General features: G+C 42.3%; 1 protein-coding gene across 10 annotated transcripts in view; it reads left to right on the top strand.

Moving 5' to 3' along the window:
• Positions 1 to 22315, top strand: part of LOC140897656 (ATP-binding cassette sub-family A member 9-like) — a 54747-nt gene that overhangs the window by 22649 nt on the left and 9783 nt on the right. For 9 of the 10 annotated variants that reach the window (XM_073310547.1, XM_073310544.1, XM_073310545.1 and 6 more), the window contains 12 exons: positions 606 to 745; positions 2735 to 2854; positions 4926 to 5127; positions 6749 to 6915; positions 7859 to 8094; positions 11055 to 11192; positions 12083 to 12196; positions 15254 to 15424; positions 16702 to 16815; positions 18924 to 19052; positions 20193 to 20261; positions 21702 to 21793. In XM_073310547.1, coding sequence (XP_073166648.1) covers positions 606 to 745; positions 2735 to 2854; positions 4926 to 5127; positions 6749 to 6915; positions 7859 to 8094; positions 11055 to 11192; positions 12083 to 12196; positions 15254 to 15424; positions 16702 to 16815; positions 18924 to 19052; positions 20193 to 20261; positions 21702 to 21793 — 1692 coding nt within the window. The remainder of the gene's footprint in view (positions 1 to 605; positions 746 to 2734; positions 2855 to 4925; positions 5128 to 6748; positions 6916 to 7858; positions 8095 to 11054; positions 11193 to 12082; positions 12197 to 15253; positions 15425 to 16701; positions 16816 to 18923; positions 19053 to 20192; positions 20262 to 21701; positions 21794 to 22315) is intronic. The other variant, XM_073310548.1, reaches the window with a different exon arrangement.

Below are 22315 nucleotides of genomic sequence, written 5' to 3' on the forward strand. Positions count from 1 at the left end.
TATGATCTGAGATCACCTTTCATTTGATGTAACGCCTTGGGTATTCAGACTCCACTTGCAGCCAATTAATTTTTTTTCTCATTATTGTGCCGAATTCCTAGAATCCTTGTAATGAAATGTTCCATTAAGCAGATGTGATTCACTTCCCCAGGTAAAAGAGCTGTTGGCTCAGAGGGCACTCCCCATCCTAAAAGCCATCTTTCTTTTCAGCCTGATCCTCAAATTCTGGGCATCTCTTATAAGATGCTGAGTATCCTCAGCTCCTTTCAATAGGCATTGAGGTTCCTAAGCACCTTGCAGGACTGGGCCCTTTGTAAAACTCTTTTTGCCAAACTCTTCCTGTAGATATTGTCAAATCAGTTGGTTATTCCTAACCACTTGTTTTATTACATATAGCAACCTCATGTGTTTGCTAAACACAAGGAGTTGGTAACAAATCGTTCAATCCTTACTTAGACAAAATTTCCACTGAAGTTTTGTCTAAATAGGATCTGCTGCAGGGATTGGATGTTATTCTGGATTTGACTCTCTTGGTATCTGACATCATAATGATACATACATTGTTCTTGTGGAAATGTAAGCCTTTGCCTTCTTAATATGAACAGGATGCATGTCAGTGGGGTTTGTGACTCTGAGAGCATATCATCCCTGGTCAGACAGTACATCCCTGACGCCACATTCACAGGACAGAATGGAAATGAACTGAGTTATACGCTGCCCTTAGAAAATGTGGATAAATTTCCAGGTAATGATGTGTTTACATAATCCAGAATCCACCATGCATAGAACAATTTCTCTTTTTTTTAATTAATGTTGAGAGATATTGTATCTGACTCCTGAATTCCATCAGGAAGGCAACCTACTGATGAGGAACTTTTGCATGAGGAATTTTTTCCAAGATTTTAGTCTCCGTATGTATTTAAGATCAAAATATGTGTTTTTTCTTCCATTCATGACGAAGTACATAAAAATTGAACTTGACACAAATATTTATTTTTTTCTGTTAAATGCAGGGTAATGATGAAGGAAACTGAAAGGAATCCTCGTAGGTGCTGGAACTAGGGGTGTTGGGGGTACTGCCACACACCCTGGCTTGAAGTGGATTCCATTATACACAGGGTTTACAATTTGGTTCAATGGCTCTTAGTAGCCCCATTATACAAATCGTTCCAGCACCCCTAGGAATCAGATTTTAGTTTCAGTTTAGTTATTTAAATTTCGATATTTCTTTGAGTCTGCAAAGGGCCAGAGTTTGGAGTACATGCTCCCTCATAAGAATTCTACTAATTTTGTGTTTCCAACTGGGCTGGAAATACTGTAAGCGCAGTCTGTCTTACCGCATTTTGGCATTTACAGATCCAGCCCTAGCCAGAGCCTGAAAATGCACAAAAGGTTGAAATTTGAAAAATAATGGTAGGTAGGTACTGTGACAAAGCTCTGTCCTTGCCTTCGTGGGTCCCACGTTTCCTGGCGGATTTCGCTAGCCTCAGAGGCTCGCTGTGATCCTCCACATAACCCTTCTTTCTCTAGAGACAAGGGTCACAGTCTACTGAGCCATTTTCATCATAAGCCAGCAAGGGTGGTGAGGAGAAGTTATCCTTCCTTGCACAGTCTCTGTTGTCTCCCTGTCTTAGTGATTAATCAGGGGGCAAAGGTGGCGGGGGGGGAGCCCAGGCCCACCCTCTACTCCAGGCTCCAGCCCAGGGACCCTAATAGTATCAGCTATGGTAGCTGACCTTTTAGAAACATGGCATGTACAATTCCCTGGGCTACTTCCGCCACAGCAGCCCTCACTTCCTCAAGTTCCACTTCACTCTTACCTCAGGGCCTCCTTCCATGTGCCTGATATGGTGTGTACTACTCAGCCTCTCCAACAGTGCAACTTCCTCCCACAGCTCCTGACATGCACACCCACCTGACTGACTGGGAGGCTTTTAACTAGTTTCAGCCAGCCCCTGATTGGCTCCAGGTGTCCCAATCAACCGAGCATTCTCCCTACCTTCTGGAAAGTTCTTAATTGGCCCCAGGTGTCTTAATTGACCTGGAGCAGCTTCCATTTCACTTAACCTGGTACCAGGGATTTGTTTAGCCTGGAGCTAATATATCAATCTCCCACTACTTTTCTATAGCCATCTGGCCTTGCCCCGTCACAGTACGTTAAACAAACGAATGAGATGAACACAAGAAAATAATGAAATGAAACTGGTCACTGGGAAAGGCAGTGGTCCCAGTGAATCAGCTGTCTAAACCTTGCTGGGTTGTTTGTTAAGGCATCATAGCAGCTAAGAGTTCTAAAGACACATTTGAAAGAGGACACTGAGTTGCCTTTGCAGATCATTACCAGGAACTCGTTCCATGCATAAGAGGTAGCATGGGAGAATGTGTAAAGGTGTTTGAAAATTTTAAAAGTGGACAATCAAAATTGGCACCTGGTATTTTTTTGACTCTTGAGCGTATGTATTCCAGTAAAACTTCAATTCAATCTTTAAATACTCAGCAGAATATTATCAAACACAAAGACTGATTAAAAATAGAGACCTGGAGATTTCTGTAAACCCATAGTTCTAATGGTTACCCTAGGATTAGAAGACAGGGTTAAATTCTGCTTTCAGGTACAGAAGTGTGTTCGGAATTACATTGAATTTACATTTCTATACCTGAGAGCGCAATTTTAGCCCAGATAAATTTTAATTTTCTTATGCCTTCAAGGTACATGTATCATTCTGTTGTGCAGATCTGTTCTGTGGCCTAGACAGCCACTCTGACCAAGGGATTATTAATTATGGCGTTAGCATGACAACCCTCGAAGATGTCTTCCTGAAGCTGGAGAGTGAAGCAGCACTTGATCAAGAAGGTAAAATACTGAGTCCAAACATGCAGTTTTCAGCCAGGGAAAATTATTTTTAAATTAATCATATGCTCTTTTTCTGCTAAATGTGAATCCTTACCTTTTTGGGCATCCTCAAAGATAGAAATGACTAGCAAAATTGCTTTGAATAGTTAACTATATTTTTAAACATGGCTAAAAAACAACTGGAAATCCAAACATATAGAACACAGAAAGAGGACTTTTTTTTTACTCCTGACTTGCTATCAAATATTAAATGGATGACAAGGTAAGTGCTTAGGTTTCAGAGTAGCAGCCATGTTAGTCTGTATCCGCAAAATGAAAAGGAGTCCTTGTGGCACCTTAGAGACTAACAATAAACTAATACATTTGTTAGTCTCTAAGGTGCCACAAGTACTTCTTTTCTTTTTGTAAGTGCTTTTGTAATTATTTCATAAGATACAACAACAAAGAGGCAGGCATTCTTTTAGAAAAGTCTGTAGCATAGGCTTCATTCTGCAACTTATTTTGCAAAGTTCTCCTGAATTGTCCAGGGAAGAATGTGTACCAGTGCTCCAATTTTTAGATTGGATTGGATTTCTTAAAATCCATACCTTAAAAACAGAGACAAAGCAGGTTGCTCCCTAAGACAGAGATGCAGAACTCAACCCACTTTGTTCTTGTCAGGCTCTTTGCAGACTCCCTGCTGAGAAGCCAGATGCCGCACTTCCCTGCAGAGCCCCCTTAGCCTGCAAGCAGGACCAGGAAATCCTTAGAACTTGAAGTGGTAGCTTGTGATTCTAACACAGTTTCCAATATACCACAGTTTTTCTATTTTTTTAAAGTGATCTCTGCAAAAACCACGAGGAGTCCTTGCGGTCCCTTAGAGACTAACCCATTTATTTGGGCATAAGCTTTCATGGGCTAAAGCCCACTTACGGCTACCACTCTGAAACCTGCTAAAGATCCAACGAAGTGGGTATTCACCCACAAAAGCTTATGTTCCAATACGTCTGTTAGTCTATAAGGTGCCACAGGACTCTTTCCTGCTGAAGATTAAATCCCAAACTTTGGATTTTGTTTCAGTTCATAGAACTAAGGACTGTATCAAACATTGATTTTTTTTTTAAATTTCAGAAAATGTATTTATTGTTTCAGTCTTTCACTTAAGAATAGTTTATTGTTCTTATACTTTAACTGTGTCTAATAAAATTGGTGATGGGCTTAAAACTTTATGCACTTAGAGCCTGATCCTGCTCCCTGTGAAGTCAGTGGTGCAGAATCAGGCATGTGCTAACCAAAGCACAGTGTCTACTTGTTCTTAGTGACTCTGAGCCTCAAATACAACCGGTTACGTACACTTTGTGTCTGAGTATTATAAATGTCTCTAGTCTTCTATTTGTTTATTTTTAATTAATACAGTGAATCCAGGTGCTATTCCACAGAATGCTCCTAACTCCTAAGAATTCTATTTTATGAAAACACAGGTTTCCATGAATGATGAACATTTCCTTTTGGAGGGTTCTCCGTGGTGGCTTAGGGGTCTATTTATACCTGCAACATGAAAAACATTTAAAGATTTAAACATGAAAAATTCTACTTAACACTTTAACCTTCAGATGTCCTTTACTAAAGTGTATAATTATGGAAAAGAAGCCTTATGAGTGGAAAACTGGAAGAGATCTCTGGATACAGAACTGCGGATGAGAGATGGATTTTCTGTACATCCCTTCAAGGTCCTAGAGTGTTTTCTATTACTTAATACTCCCCAAAGAGCCCATCTTAACTTAGGAAGTGAGCTGTAGCTCACGAAAGCTTATGCTCTAATAAATTGGTTAGTCTCTAAGGTGCCACAAGTCCTCCTTTTCTTTTTGCGAATACAGACTAACACGGCTGTTACTCTGAAACCCATCTTAACTGAGATATCTTTCCTTGTAGCAAACTAGAAGATAGTTATGTTCAGCCTGCCATGTAGTACTGGTCAGTAGTTGATAATTTTGTGTATTCTTGTCCCTGCCAGTGTTTCTGTTTTTATTATATGTAAAAAAACATTGTCAAGGAGTTATGCTGAGCTATGTACTTTAAAAACTCTTTGTAGATTATGGTGTTTTCAGTGAGGAGCAGGCAGAAGAGGAAAGAGATGCCTTCTCTGCTGATGAAATGGAACAAGGTCTCCTGTCACTCTCAGACATAGGAAAGGCGACTGTAAGTGGCACAGCCCTCTGGAGACAGCAAGTCTGTGCCATGGCAAGAGTTCGCTTTTTAAAGCTAAAGCATGAAGATAAAACCCTTAGGTCCATGTAAGTGCCAGTGTTTCTGACTTGTTTAGGTGAAATCAGTCTGTGGGAGGATGTTCATAGCACAGCAATCTGCAGAGTGGGCTAGGATGGAACTTCAGGGATCCACTTCCCTCTCACCTTGAATGTTCCTGGACCATTGGAAATAATTCAATCACAACAGTGTTTGCTTGTAAATCACATATTTGCTCTAAATGATTGGTGACATAGAAAGCTGATCATCCCAGTGTTCTGGAGAAATGCCTACCTTGCCAATTCCAGCTACACAAAAGCTTCCCTAACTACGCATCCCCATCCCATTATTAATTTATTACCGGGAGTTTCTTGCACTGAACGATGTACATAATTAAATTAGTCATATGATTATTGGCACTGGTTATAAATCCCATGTTCTTTCTTAAAAAAAATTTTTTTTTTAAATATCTTGATTTTTTGTGGGGGGTGGGAAAACTTCAAAACTAAAAATCAAAATTTTCATTTCATCTTGGTATTTTAAAAAAAGAAAATGTTAAAAAATGTTAAATTTTTGTGTTTTCTCCTTTCACATTTTTTCCTTTCCCCATATTGTCTATGAACGCAATAGAATGAATAATGTCTGTTTGTTCTTTCAACTTTTTATTGTTTCTCATTAATTCCCCTCTAATCGGTACATTTTCAAAACTTCTCCAACTCTGGAAAAACTCTGTAACTTTTCCAAAGTTTTAAGGAAGTTGTGAAAAGTTAGAATTGAAAAAAAGAAAAAGGAGAAAGGAAAAACCCTAGACATTCATTCTGTTGCATTCAATAGCAGAAATGGGGAAAAGGATAAGTAAAAGGAAAATACAAAAAATCCAAAATTTAGAATCTTTTTGACTTTCTAAAAGGAAACTAAATAAAATCTTTTAATTTAATTTTGTATAGAAATGTCCTGTCAAAGACCAAAAAAATTAAACAACATTTTTCTGTGAAGAAAAATTGTTTTGAATTAAACTCTTTTCCGGCAGAAAATCTTACTGTAAAAAAAATTTCAACCAGCTGCTTGGTTATTACGGTTAGAACTGGCTGGATCTCTTACCCTTCTCGTCCCCCACCGACCCAGGAAGTTGGAGGAGCACCTTCCATCTGGTGCCTTCTGAGGCGGGGATGGGCCAGTGGGGACCTGTGTTTGAGCAGGGGTCACCAGAATCCCAGCTTTCTTCCCTACATCCCCTGTAGAGGCCGTCTGCTTCTGAGGCTCCCACTGCTGCGTATGCTGCTGCTGCTTTGGCAGTGGTGTCAGCCCGGCATTAGACAAGAATGTTCATGTTCAGTTGTTGTTTTTTGCATACTACCATAATTTCCCTGAGGAACACAAGCAATAGAAGGGAAATGGTGATTTATGAAAGTTTATATCTCTGCCAAACCTGAATGGAATTTCATGGGTCAAAGAAAAGGCACCTCTCGAACCCTGGAGCTTTCTTCCTGCTGAATTTTAAAGGCCTGACTTACACAATGGGGGTGTTACACATTCTCAAAATAAAGTGGCAAGAATCTTTTTTTCTCAATACAATTGAAATATATGGGTTGCTACTAGCTCCCCCTACAATAATGCAACTTGCAAAATGTCTTCTCTCCAAACTCATTTGTGATCTGTTCTTCTATCTAGATTACTGCTGTGTGGACTTTTTATGCTACCGTTAGCTATCCAATTTATCATAATTCACTTATGGAAACAATTCAATTCTTGGGAGCTGTCCTCTGGTCTGTATTTTTTTCCTCCTGGAAAACAATCTCACAAGGAAGTCACAAGCCTTCTAGTCTTCAATGAAACAGGTGAGGGGGGAAAAACAGAACAGCAAGGTTGGTCTTTTTCTACACCACTGCTGATGGCCTTGCAAGGAAATTTGACGGGGGAGGAGGGGGGCGGGAATATTGGCAGAGCAGATGTCATAGAGGGCAATACAGGGCTCAACAAGGAGAGCAACCCAAGAAGCAGAGAAGGACAGGGTGATCTGGAGGTGGTGGCAAAAAGCTTATGTTTGATGTGAGGCTGAATGACAAGCCAGAGAAAGGATCTGAGGAGAAGAATGACATTGTCAGATCACCTGGAAGGCAAATAACTTTTGTGGTTTCGTTTTGTATTGAACGAATGAGGGCAACGTGTGTTTCGGCCACCTGAGAGAAGGATGCTGCAGTATGCTGTGTATTTATACCTGCCTACTGTATTTTCCACTCCATGCATCTGATGAAGTGGGTTTTAGCCCATGAAAGTTTATGCTCAAAAAGATTTGTTAGTCTCTAAGGTGCCACGAGGACTCCTTGTTCTTCTTGCTTAAGTTGTGAGGAGAAGGAGCCATGGAGCACAGAAAGTTTGAGAAGGAAGGGGTTGTGAACACTGTGGTAATGAAAGCAAGGAAGTGGGAAGGAATGGAATAAATAAAGCAGATGGACGTGAGATAGGAGACTGCGTTCAGTGATGGGAGAGGTGGTGTTAGAGAGAGAGACACAGACAAGGTAGCAAAGAAGAAGAATCATAGGCATGATAGCAAGAGAGCAGAAATTAATAGTAGTAAAACAGCTGAAATACAGAAGAATTAGGGCAGTAAACTAATTAAACATGCTGAGAATCAGCAGAGTAGTGAGTCAATTCATAATGCAAAAATTTGGAAGCAGCAAATTAACTAACTGTGGAGAAAATGCAATTGATTATTACACAAATGGTGTATGAATTCTATAGAATTTACTTTATTATAATTTCTCTGGTCCTGTTTGGCAGGTGGGGACTTTTTACCAAAGACCCGAGGAGAACTTTTATTGTTTAAAAAACAAAACAAAAAACAACAACTTCAAAGATTGCGATTTCTCTGCTGTTGCTTCATACTAGGTTCAAGTATTCAGGACTTCATCCATGCCCTGGAGACTCAGAACATAATGCTGGAAATAGCAACAGGGAAAAATATCACAGAGAAGCTAATACATAATGGGGCTATACAAGTATCCTGTGAGCACCAGGTAGTGTGTGTCTCCTTTTTTCTTTAATAATTAACCAAGATGCCAATGTGGGTTCTGTGGAACTTGTCTGAATGAAGCTCCTGATGGATAAGCGCCAACGACATGAAGATCAAACATAAGCCAAAGTGAAATTCACAAAATTGTAAAATAAACAAACACATCAAAATTTAATTCAAATATGGCCAGATTGTAGCCCACCTGCATCCAGGAGAAAAGGGGCTTGGGGTTCCATGGAATCACTTCCAGTATATGGGGGTGTCAGGCTTTTCAAAGCTGTTTTGTCCCCTTTCTTGAATTTGCACTTGGACAGGGCAGAGCTACACAGGTGCACTGGGAAGTATACACTGCACCAGGGACAGGCAGATCACAGCACACGCCCTCCGCAAAGTAGTGGGGAGATCAGAAAGAAGACTGTGGTCCTAGTATTCACAATCCCTCTTCAGGGCAGCTCCAGGGTCGGGTCAGCAACACACTGCTCCTTACACTGGGCAAATCACAGACTGATGATCTAGACCATCTCATATTAAATAATAAGCAATAATCTTATGTGGGTAAGCAAATGGGCTTATATTTAGCCAGGAAAGGCCTGATTTTGAGCTGGGTCAGGTCACACGCTTCATTTTTGTGGTTGCAGTTTTACGCTCTCAGTGAATTGTGGATGCATTTTATTGAGCTGCAAAACCAGGAGCTGTCTCTGGAACTTGCCCTAAAAATGGAACAGCATTTTACTGTAAATGCAAAACAATCTGATGCTATATGACTGTGACAGATATTGCAAATGCATGCAATATCTTTTGTGAAATGTGGCTTTAACTTTATAAATATTGTCTGTATCTTTCACCCCGTCCTTGGAAGCATGAAAACTTCAGAGGCTGTTGTATTGAGATGAGCCATATGATAAGGACAGGAGAATATTTAGAGGCCTTTGTGTCAAGGCATGCTAGATGTATTTGTGCATTCCTGGCTCGCTGGGCACAATTTCCTGGAGGATCAGGAATCACTCAGGCTGTGTCTACACAGGGATAAAAAAAGTCAGCTGACTCAGGCTTGCAGGACCTGGGCTCCGGGGCTTTAAAATTGCTGTGTAGATATTCAGGCTCTGGGGCCCTATGAGAGTGGAGGATCCCAGAGTTCAGGCTCCAGCCCAAGCCCAAATGTCTACACAGAGAATTTTAGCCCCTCAGCCCAAGTCAGCTGACACAGGCCAGCCATGGTCATGCCCGGGGTCTTTCATCCCTCTGTAGATGTACTCTAAGAGGTGATTCGTGAAAAATACCAACACTGGTTATGCAGATACCCAGCCTTAGTAGCCCTCTCAGGGAAAGGGGCAGTGACAGTTGTTACCTGATTTAAGAGACCCAGGAAACACAGAGGCTCGGGGCATAAAGGGCCACCCTGAACTGACAAAGAGGACAACAAATTGACCTTTTGTCCAGTGGAGATGCTAAACCCTGTGCGAGGATTGGAAGGACTAGAATCTGCCAAGGTCTTCATGGGAGTCAGATGCAGATTTACAGTAAAACACAGGGTGCCCTGGCATGGAGCCCCCCAACTGTGGTGGCAGAAGCTTGGTCCTGCCGGCTCTTGGGGCTCCTGCTGCAGGCTCCGCCCCCACCATCAGCCAAGCTTCCCCTCCCCACCTCCTCCCCCAAGCGTGCCATGTTCCTGCCCCTCCCCCTCCCCCTCCCTCCCAGCGCTTTCCCCGCCACCAAACAGCTGTTTGCCGGCGCTCAAGTCGCTCTGGGAGGGAGGGGGAGGAGCAGGGCCGCAGCGCGCTCAGGGGAGGAGGTGGAGAAGAAGCAGGGGCAGGGCCTTGGGGAAGGGGGTGGAATTGGGGCAGGGCGGAGCAAAGGCGTGACCTCCGCACTCCCCCTACACATACCCTCCCAGCCCCTTGCCTTGAGCTGCTCAGGGAGCACCCCCACAACCCCAGCCCTGACTCCTGCACCCCTCCACATCCCCACCCCCACCCTGAGCACCAAACGGGAGCTCCTGCACCCTGACCCACATTCACACCTGCACCCCTCTCACCAAATGGGAGCTGCCCCAGGTAAGCGCTCCACACCCTAACCTCCTGCCCCAACCCTGAGCCGCCACCTGCATCCTAACTCCTGGCCAGACCCTGCACCCCAACCCCCAGCCCGCTCCTGCACCCTAACTCCCTCCCAGACCCTGCACCCCCCAGCCCTGAGCCCCCCCACCCCCCACACCCTAAGTCCTGGCCAGACCCCACACCCAAACATTTTTAACATTTTTTTTATAAAACGCGCTTATCCAAAGCGCTTTACCATCGTTAGTTAACAGTACGAACAATCTTTGGAAAGGTCATTAAGTGGTCGGCTGAGACACTCAGAGGTTTTTCAAGTGGTCTGTGGAAAAATAAGTTAGACTACAAAAACTATCAAGGTAATTCTCTTTATTTTCATTTACTTCCTATTACTTATAGGAGAAGGAGGAAGAAAAAAAGAATGAAAAACAGGGGTGTGGGGGGAGAGATCAGAGCGAATGTTCTTTTTCTTGGCTGGGTCCCAAGCAGGGGCCCCAAAAATGAAGCTGAGCACAGGGCCCCACTAACTCTAAATCTGCCACTGTTAGGAGTGGTATAATGGTGTGCAGTGGTAAGCTTGCATAATTTATTGTCTTCATGGGACTACAATGAGGGACATTTCACTGGTCTGAGTCTGTTTGTCCAAAACTATGCTAAGTAAGCCTGACTTCAACTCAACCACATTTACTAATCTCCTCTAGATACAGGCTAACACCTCTTGGCTCAATTTTAGCAGGTCAAGTTGTAGCCTACACTCCTGCCTACATAAATGCAAAACTAATTCACGCATTCCTAGATTCATCTCGCAGTAAAGTAGCCTGTGAGTGGGAATGTAAACTGATGAATAATTTTCCTGATTCCCCCTCCATTAGAAAACACCTTTGAGCTTTTGTCTTGTCTTGCTTTTCTTCAGAGCTACAGGTTTACAGTTATGTGCAGCATAGAAACAATCAACTGCTTTCCAGTGCTTGTGAACATCATCAGCAATGCATTGCTGCGAACCTTAAATTCCACAGCACAAATTCGAATCTGGAGTCATCCATTTTTTCCTGTAAGTGTCATAACTTCACTGCCAGAAATGCTTGTAATACATATGGTTGGGAAAGAGGTATCTAATTTCTCAATATGTGATCAGATTTTTTATTAGGAAGCAATTTTGTTTTATCTCTTTTTATGTATAGGTCCAAATTCACCACTAGTATAATTATAAACACTTTTTTTTTTTTAGCAGAGTTGGGCCTGCATATACTAGTGGAGACTTTGGCTCATATCCATTTGTTGTAAAAAAGAGAACTCTGCACCGTAGCCTGTGTGTAGGAGAACCTTCTTCGGGGGTTCATTGGCCCTCCCTAGTCATGAGTCTTGAACTTCCCTTCTGGCAGCCTCCCCCTAATCATTGGGTCTCTGGTGCGGGGTAGGAGGGGAGTATGGGAGAGGAGGGGCTATTGGAGGGGGAGGAGAGGTTATGGGAGGAGGCATGAGGACACAGGGGACCTCCTTGTAGCCTGGTGTTTCAGACACTCAGCTGGGTGGTTGGAAAGCCAAGTTCAAATCCCTATCCAACATCAAGCAGACGGGGGGAATTGAACCAGCTCTCCCGCATCGCAGATGAGTGCCTTAACCACTGGACTAAAAGTGATAAGGGGGTACCTCCTCCAAAATTTTATGACTCTAGACCTTTTAAAATGCCTGGAAACAAAACATATCAAGTGGATGAAATGTGTCCCTCAACCTGAAACAGACTTTTTTGAATTTGTTGAAATCTTTCAGAATTTTCAGGTTTGATTTGACCTAAACCAATTTTTTCCCCAAATTTTTCTGAACTGCCAGCAAACAAAAAAAAAAAACCCAACTATTTGCCGAACTTTAGCTGTGATACCCAGACTAATACAATGCAGATGTTTTCTTCAGATGTTTTCTGATTTTTTTTCGCCCCCCCAGGAGAATCATCCAGAATTATGGGATTATTTTATTGATATCTATCTCTTTTTTTTGCTGTTTTTAATTCCTGGTTTCCCACCTCACTTTGCAATGAACAGCATACAAGATTATAAGGTAAAATCCTTGAATTTTATTAGACATTATGTAGGGGGAGGCCTGGATAGATCTCAGTTTCAGTACTGCATTTGGTTTGGGCTGTCACATTCTTACAAGGACATAGCTTGGAGAGTTCAGAGGAGAGAAATCAAAATACTAAAAGGTTTTGAAATTAACCACTCTGAGAAACAGCTAAAAGACCAAGGCATGATCTATCTAGAGAAATAAAACCGAGAGCAGAGGCAGAGTGATAGCTGTGTACAAATATGTAACAGGTCAAAGACAGGTACTCTCATGACGGAAGAAGGCAGGTTTAATAGAATCAAATTGCAATTATAAAAAGGCGGGGGGGGGGGGTTGTTCTTTATTTTCCAGAAATATACAAACTTATTCTCTCATTTCTCCATCTTCTTCTTCTCCTCTGATGTACAGGACATTGCAGGCAGATCAGATGGACTTTCAGTGTTTCTCAAACGCGGCCACCAGGGGCTCTTCTTGTGGCCAGAGCCTCCTGGGCTGTGATTGGAGGAGAAGAGGCAAAGCAGTGGCCACTCCCCCTCCCTGTTGCTCCTGGATGCCCTGTCTTGGTCTTGGTTGCTGAGGCCAGCAGCAGGAATGCCCCCTTCTGGAGTCCCCTGGTGCACACTGCTGTAGGAACAGGCAGCCGATGAGTTCCCTACTTTCCCATGTGCGGTGGGGCTCAGGCTTTGGGCTTCAGCCCAGGGGTGGGAGGGCAGGCTCTGGCCGTGGGGCATCGGGCTCCAGCCCCCTGCTGCCTCCCCCAACCCCTCACCCCCATTTCCCCTGGCCCCCGCTGCCTCCCCTGACCCTCCATCCAGGGCTTAATTTGTCCCCAGGCTTGCCTGGGCTGAGTAAGTCTGCTGTGAAAAGTGATACCTGTATGTTTGTTCATATCACTTTTCACAACAGACTTAACTAGCTAGCAATAAATATATTACAATGATTTGGACGTGTCTATGGGCATATTTATTTGCTTTGCCTAAAGCTAATTAAGTATTTTAGGAAAAAATGTGAGAGTGGCCACCAGCAAGAGTTGGGGGCCACACTCTGAGGCCACCAAAAAAATTGTCCTGAGAACGCCTGGCCTAGGTGATGGACTCAGAGGTGATTATCTACCACTATGAAGGAATGTGTGTTCTGAAGTCTTTCACTGAATGCAATAGAGTTGTATCAGGGATCTATCTAGCTACCTAGTTACACAATGACTTCCATCATGATAGTGTCTGGGAGCCTCCCAAATATATAAACATGACAATAACAGTGTCTCTTTCTCTTCCTCCCACCCTCCCCTCAATCTTCCCAGCCTGTAGGGGAAATAGCATGATTAATGTATAGTATAATACATAATGTATAGTATAATACATAGAATCATAGAATATCAGGGTTGGAAGGGACCCCAGAAGGTCATCTAGTCCAACCCCCTGCTCAAAGCAGGACCAATTCCCAGTTAAATCATCCCAGCCAGGGCTTTGTCAAGCCTGACCTTAAAAACCTCTAAGGAAGGAGATTCTACCACCTCCCTAGGTAACGCATTCCAGTGTTTCACCACCCTCTTAGTGAAAAAGTTTTTCCTAATATCCAATCTAAACCTCCCCCACTGCAACTTGAGACCATTACTCCTCGTTCTGTCATCTGCTACCATTGAGAACAGTCTAGAGCCATCCTCTTTGGAACCCCCTTTCAGGTAGTTGAAAGCAGCTATCAAATCCCCCCTCATTCTTCTCTTCTGCAGGCTAAACAATCCCAGCTCCCTCAGCCTCTCCTCATAACTCATGTGTTCCAGTCCCCTAATCATTTTTGTTGCCCTTCGCTGGACTCTCTCCAATTTATCCACATCCTTCTTGAAGTGTGGGGCCCAAAACTGGACACAGTACTCCAGATGAGGCCTCACCAATGTCGAATAGAGGGGAACGATCACGTCCCTCGATCTGCTCGCTATGCCCCTACTTATACATCCCAAAATGCCATTGGCCTTCTTGGCAACAAGGGCACACTGCTGACTCATATCCAGCTTCTCGTCCACTGTCACCCCTAGGTCCTTTTCCGCAGAACTGCTGCCTAACCATTCGGTCCCTAGTCTGTAGCTGTGCATTGGGTTCTTCCGTCCTAAGTGCAGGACCCTGCACTTATCCTTATTGAACCTCATCAGATTCCTTTTGGCCCAATCTTCCAATTGGTCTAGGTCCTTCTGTATCCTATCCCTCCCCTCCAGCGTATCTACCACTCCTCCCAGTTTAGTATCATCCGCAAATTTGCTGAGAGTGCAATCCACACCATCCTCCAGATCATTTATGAAGATATTGAATAAAACCGGCCCCAGGACCGACCCTTGGGGCAGTCATAACATAATGTATTAATGTATAATATTAATGTTTCTGTTGATGAGTGAAGAATACACTGAAGGAATATTAAATCTGCCCGCATGACACCCTGATGTATCCCTTTATCCATCTACTCTATTGTCCTGTTATACACAGCATGCTCATCTAAACTGACATGAGAAACATCCCTGGATTTGCTTTAATGAATGCAGACAATCATAGAAAGACTCTTTGTTCTGGAGCTACCTTGTTAACATTTTTAGACACTGGTTAATGAAGAATAAAAAATGAAAACCAGTATTTCAGGGTACGCTATTAAGATATTTCCACTGCCATCGGGACAAGAAGCAAGGAGACAGGAAAAAGAAGCAACTAAAGAAGGAAGGAAGAAACAAATGGGGTGGGAGAGAGAGAAGCAGGGAAAACAGACATGTGGACAGTGAAGAGGAGGAGGAGAAGAAGAGAGTGGCAATAGCTAGAGACAGGGTTTCAGAGTAACAGCCGTGTTAGTCTGTATTCTCTAAGGTGCCACGAGTACTCCTTTTCTAATAGCTAGAGAGAGTGAGAAAGGGGAAAGTCCTGTTATAACTCTACAGAGGAAGAAGAAATGGAGATTTGTTTGTACCTTTATTTCCCTGAGCCAGTTTGGAACATAAAGGCAACTAACTGGAAGGACTGTTGTTGTTTTTAAAAACTCTACAATACAACCTCTCTTTTTCCTTTCCTTTCCTAGATAAAAGCTCATTCCCAGCTGCGGGTCTCTGGGCTCTTCCCTTCAGCCTACTGGTGTGGGCAGGCTCTGGTGGATATTCCCCTGTACTTGATTCTTCTCTTCTCAATGTTTGGAGTTATCTTTGCATTGAGTTACAGAATTTCTAAGAGTGCCGGTGAAGCTCTTGCCCTGGTAAATCTGATTATTTAGATCACTGAAAAATAATTCACCTTTGAAAACAAGAGAGGGACATCCAGAAGATAAAGTTTACCCCTCTCTCTACACCAGGGAAGGGGAGCAATTAAGCCGGTCAGCTCCTGGCTTCAGAATTCATTTAAATTGTAATCATTTATGCCAGTTCGCTCTTCAAGTGTCTGCACCCATAGATCAGAGCAAGGCAAAGGGGCCATTTTTTTGCTGGGCATTCATATGGAAAGATTAAAATTCGATCCGTGGCAAAACGTTGCCGTTTCTGCCAGCAAGAATTCTGAATTTGCCCCAGACGCAGAAAATGGATTTCTCACAGTGAAATGAGATTCCTGTTTGTGAAAAAGGTCTTTTGTATTTTCTCTTGTTCTCTCCTCCCCCACCTAGTAAAAAGAAAAATGCAAGATGAGCCTAGAAGAGATTTTCCAACGAGTTCCTATTATGTACAAGTGTTCCCAGAGTTGATGCCTCTGGGAGTTGTAGTCAGCATTGCAATTTCAATTCTAGGGAAACTGTCTGATTCTGTTTTAAGTTACACCGGTGCAAACCCAGAGTAAGCTCGCTGATTTTAGGGGTGAAATTCTGGACACAACCAGGTCTGAGAGCAGAACTATATCCAGGGCAGCAGGTTTTCCCCCCTAGCAATAATAATCAAAGCAAGGAGGAACATAATACGTCCCCAACAAGTAAATGGTCACAGGTTGCTTGTTAAACAGTTCAGATAGCACTATCACATTCGCAGGTGCTTAAATCTTTGTGCTGTTTGAGAGGAAAGATGGTCTAGTGGTTAGGACACTAGCCTTGCAGATGGAAAACCTGCATTCAGTTTCCTGCTCTGCCACAGACATCCTTGTGATCTTGGGAAAGTCACTCAGTCTCTCTGCGCCTCAGCTCCCCCTCTGTGCACCGGGGATAAGAGCATTGCCCTGCCTCACAGGGGTGTGGTGAGGATAAATATATTACAGACTGTGAAGTGCTTTGAGGTCCACGGATGAAAAGGGCTATGTAAGAGCTAGGCATTTTTATTATTTGTTGCTCTATTTTTTCTTCTTCACTGCATTGTGTCTGAGTTTCCCCTTCTGTAAAATGGAGATAATAAATCTTAGCCTCCTTATAAAAGTACTTTGCACTTAATTGGAGGGGTTTTTTTATCCCTTAATCCTCAGTATTATTGTCATTTAAATTGAACTAAAGTGGTGCAGATAGGTTTTATTTGTTCATACCAGTTCACTTACCCCTAATAAGAGCTTTCCTCTCTATAGTTTACCGGTATTACTGGCTATGGAATTTCTATGATCCTGTTCGTATATTTAATTGCCTTCACATTTCGAAAGCGATGCAACAGCTGTGATTTTTGGTCGTTTATCCTCATAGCGGTAAGCAAATGGCTAGATTATGTACCGCATGCTATAAAGTTTATAAAACTGTATTTCAAGCTTTTGAGCGTTCAGGTGATGATATAGAAGTGGAAACACCCTGTGCAGCTCCAGGAAATAGAAAATGACAGTCATCTTATAACAGGGACAGCTCTGTACCTTTAACTATGATGCATTATTCACATCATTTTCTTCTTTAATATCCTCTCCAATCCTTTCTAGTTTCAAGTGGTTTGTGGTCCCCTACCCAGAATTCCCAACTGTCTCTTGCTCCATGTTTTTTGTGGTTGAAAACTGATTCCCTCCCCCTCCCCCGCCCAATATTTTGCACAGGGTGAAATCTCATAAGCAAAATCTTTGTGTGTGTGTGTGTGTGTGTTTTTCCAAATGGAAATACAAAGTATTATTGTTGTGACCACCTTTGTCTGTTAGAAAATCTCTCTTCGTCCAGATCTTGTAAACCACAATCCAAATAACAGCAACAAAAATCCCCCACAGAGTTGGCCTTGGGGAAACTGTACCACGCAGGATCCTAACTGACTATTTCAGAGGCTCGGAGCTGCCTCATGAACAGATTTCTTTCCTGAATAGGGCTGGCTCAAAATTCTCCGCCTAAACTGCTTTTTGATGGAAAGTTGGTGCTTTTTGTGTGAAAAGGGTCTGCTTTACAGGGAAAACTTCTATTTTTTGTAGCAGATAATGACCGACACATTTCATAAGAGACAATTTTATATCTTGAATTAAGCCTGAAAATCAAAAAGCTTTGGTTAAAACCTGAAATATTTTGATTCTGAAATGCTGCTGCGGTGCCTCATACTTCCATTCTCCTTATGGTCCAGGCTCCCTGGTCAGACTTCAGCTCCTATGATGCACCATGGCCATGTGAGCCACCTCCCCTAGCCGAGAGGGGAGACCTCGCTGTATGATGAGAGATGTAGTCTGACCAGGGAGCCCAATCTACAGAAGAGAATGGGAGCATGAGGCACCTGAACTATGACTCCCAGGAGGCATTTCAGAATCAGAATATTTTAATTTTTTTGCTGAAAACTTGAAACTTTCCCCAGAGCAGGGGGGAAAAAAAAATTCTGACCAAATCTAGACTTGAGACATCCTTCTATGGTTGGTCTGCAGACTACTGAGCTGTAGCAGAATACACCTCAACTCTTTTGGTGCCTCTTGCAACCTAAATAAACTTTCCAGAGACACCCTTGTAAGGATTTCGTGTACTGCCAAGGCTAGACGTGAGGTGCAAAGGCCCTAGAGAAGATCTTTGGTTTGTACATCCTGCAGTTCTGGATCGAAAAAGGTTCAAACATCATGTCATTTTTCTACAAGATTGGGAAAAGGATCCCCAAGTGATGTTGTTGTTTACAGATATCTGCATAGTCACTCTGAACTCTCTAAAAGCCTCATGGTAAAAATAAATAAATAAATACATCAGTAAGCTAAGATGTTCACTGCCTCCATGCTAATTATGCTGCAACTTAATGGAAGGGTCTTTCCCAGTATTTTATCTACCAGAATATGCCAATGTATGCAGTGCTGGCAATGCCTTTGATTTTTATTGGAAGTTTCATAATATTTGGTGTGTTTTCTTAAAGTCCCAGCTCCTGGAGTCATGTGATCACATGAGACTGTTTGTTTTAATTCAAAATAAATGTGTAACACTCACTGTTGTGGAGAAAAGGTTGAAGTGTGACACACACGCCCCCCAAGCTCAAAAAACAGAATGCAAATAACAAGAATCCAATTTTTAAAAAGTTCTTGATTATCTTTTAGGACCTGACTCATGATTTTGGAATGTGTAGGATTAGCAGTATGGCTTCTGACAAATAGGTATTGGGGGGTAAAAACTAAGGATGCTCTAGAGGGCAGTGGAGTGACAGAAATGTTCTTTTCTCCCAAACACCAACTCTAACCCATTACCCTGAGTCCTTCCCATCAACCTTTCTCATATTTGTGTTTTGTATTTAGTATTCAGCATCTAATAAGTAAGTTGTGTGGTATTTACCATATAACCCAAAATGCAGTGTCATCCAATTCTTGGCAACAGTGAGCAAAGATTTTTTTTTTTATCTAGTATAAGTTACTTTCTTGCATCTTTTTAGGTAACGCTGCTTATCTTCATTATTGATACCATCATGCGGATTGCTTCCATAGAGACAATTTTCCATTATTTCTTGTCCATTTTGATTCCTGTGTATCCATTAATAGATGTTGTGATCCGGTCTCAGAAGGTAAACTATCGTACTATGTCATGAAGAAACTAGATGCATAACTGGCTAAGTTTTTTAGAAAAACAAAACAAACCTCATGGTTTCTCCATGGGAAGCTGGCAGTAACACCCTTGCAAAGAGCTTTGTGGTTTCTCTAAGGCAGAGATTCTCAAACTGTGGTCCACGAGCTCCATTCAGGTGGTCCACGGATAGTTCCCTCTAAGGTGCATGCCTGGGCAGCCGCACACAAGAGAATGAAGGGCCACCAACCTAATTAGTGAAGCCGCGTAGGTGTGGCTCTGCTAATTAGCTGCCTGGACCCTGGAGAAGATGCACATTTAAAGTGAGGTGGTGCCCTTGCGGGAAATAGGGGATAGGTGGGAGGAGGCAGCAGGGTGAGAAGAGGGTGTGGGGGAAATTTGTGTGGCGGCCAGAGAAAGAGGTGACTTTCCCCAGGTCCAGGGCTGTGGCTGCAGGGGAGAGACAGCCCTCCTTCCCAGCCTCAGCGATGTGGCTGCTGTGGTGAGGGAGATACTCCCCTCCTTCCCAGCCCCAGCTCGGGGGCTGCCGTGGCGGGGGAGAGAGGGCACATCCATCACATCAGAAAGGTACTGATATAAAAATGAGTTGTGTGCTTTTATATGTAGAACAAAAAAAGTTAATTATTATTAAGGGTTTTTTTGATATAGCGCTTTTACCCAAAGTGCTGTACAATAGTTAGCTAATGGTACAAACAACATTTGGAAAGATCATTAAGTGGTCCGCCGACACCCTCAGCAATTTTCAAGTGGTTCGCGGGAAAAAAAAAGTTTGAGAACCACTGCTCGTAGGGGTTGGATTTTGAGAATTGCTTTGTGCAATCCTTATTGTTCCCACTTCTCCCCAGAGGTGCTAGGGAGATAAAATTCTTGCATCTGACAGAGCTATTAGTCTTGGAGAGAAGAGTCGGAAGATATCTGTATTTGAGGGTGTAACTATTTCCTAGTATTAGGACACCCAGATTCCAGCATCTATATTTGCCCTTTGCTAATGTAAGAATTTTGAGTAAAATGACAAAAAATGTTCACATGCTTCTGAAATATTTACTGACTTGTGTTTTCATTCTTTTAAAACGAGATAGTATTATATTAAAGCTTTATGTATTTTTTTTTCCACGCACAGATTTTTTTAGAATACGAGGCTTTCAGTTTTACTGGCAATTGGAGCGACATATTCGTATCTGTCTTTGCAGTAAGAAACAATTTGAATATTGCATTATTATTTTGCAGAGGACACACATTCTAATGTGGTGACTATATATTGCATTTGTATAATTCCCCGCAGCTAGCAAAACATACATAATGTGACAGATGTTTCACGGTCATATCTGTTGGACTGAGATGGAGAGTTTTCCAGTGTAGCCTAATGTTCATTGGCAGGAGAAGTTAGTCCATAAACCTAGGACTTCATCTGTCACCTTATTAGAGAAGGCTGGACTGTTTGAGGCTTTTTACCTATAAGAAAGTGGGACAAGAATATCAGACTCATTCCATACAGAATAGAACTTTGCCTGGATTTGAGGAGGCAGTTGACAGCACCCAATTACTCAGAAATAATAATAGTGCTCGTCTGAAACAGGCGAGGGAAAACAAAATAAGCCCCAGATCATGCAGTGAGCTCAGCCTTACCTTTCGCCTTTGTGCTTATGCGTTAACATGTGATTTCTCTGCTAGTGTAATCTGTCATTACCTGTCATTTTATGCATTAGTATTAGTTAATACAAATATGAACTTCTTATACAATTTTACATGCTGTAGACTCCAACAGAGTCCATAAAATTCAACCCAAGTCTGAAGACTACATCTACATGGACTAGACTCTTATATGGGGGAAAATGTAGTAAATGGTAATATTTTGTTCCATTATTACCACCAGTTGTGCTCCAGCGGTGGCAGCCATGGTGAGAAAGCTAGTTGAGACAAGGTGCCAGTAATTACTAACGTTATACCCCCATGTTGTCTAGGCCTGCTCTGAGTTGAGTTCAATGTCATGAAGGCTAAAACACTGGCAACTGACCTATGCCAGTTCCACCACCATTGCTACCAGTAATGGGAAGCATTAGAGGAGAAAACCTAGGATACGCACAGCTAAATAACAGGAAGATAATACTTTAATATGGACTATTAAAACTGAAACATTTTCATTTAATTGTTCTTTAGATCATATCAGACGTAGCCTTATAGTTGGGGCCCTGCCAGTCCCAGGGCAAGAGGGTTTTATTTTGGCATTTATACATGAAGATTTGGGAGATGCTCAGATTACGTGCAAGTGGGGACAGAGAAGTACCTATGATGGATCCATAAGAGGAATAAAGAAGTGAGGCAGATCAGGCTGCCAGAGTGATCAATATGGGATAAATACCCACCTAGATTAAATAAGAGGCAGACACAGGGAGAACTGAATTAAACTCTTCTATTATCTCTCACATTAGAATCTTAATAAAGTGAACCTAACATTCCCCTAATGTTAAGTTAACATTAAATAGCCAGTTAGCAGCTCAGGAGGTAACTAGTTCATGAGGAGAAGCCAATCCCTCTTTTAAGGCACTTTACCTAAACTGTAATTAAAATATATCAAATACAACGTTGCTATTTTCATTCTACAACGCTGACTATTTCTTCTTTTTTTCAGCCTTACCTCCACTGTGCAGTTTTCATTTTTCTTCTTCGATGGCTGGAGGTGAAATATGGAAGAGCAGTTATGAGAGAGGATCCGATTTTTAGGTTTGTGCCCACACATGCCCTTCCATGAGCACGTGTGTGCCCTACATAGCAACCACGCTCACTCTTTTCTTGACAATACATTTTTCCACAGAAAAAGTTGATATTTTCAATTTTTCACAAAACATTTAGCAACTTTGATTTTTTTAAAAATCCATGCATAGTTTCCATAGAGTTTCACATGATACATTCTCCCCTCCCAAGTATTCTTACTAGAAAAATGGGAAATCACAATGTTGTTGTTTATTTGTATTGTCATGCCTGCAAGTCGCAGTCATGGACCATGTACTAGGCACAATACAAACACAAAACAAAAATATAGTCCCTGCCCCAAGGAGAAATGGTGTTAAGTTTGCAAAGCCACATATTCAAAGGCTAGGAAAATCCAGTAAATAGATTGCAGGTGCACTTTGATACCATCTTTATCTACAGGATCATGTACTATTTGTTCTTAACAAACCCTGCCTCATACAGGGCACAGAATGGACAGTGAATAAGACAAAGGACTATAGGAAGAGAGAGGTT

The sequence above is a fragment of the Lepidochelys kempii genome, chromosome 14 (assembly GCF_965140265.1).
Source record: "Lepidochelys kempii isolate rLepKem1 chromosome 14, rLepKem1.hap2, whole genome shotgun sequence".
NCBI lineage: Eukaryota > Metazoa > Chordata > Testudines > Cheloniidae > Lepidochelys > Lepidochelys kempii.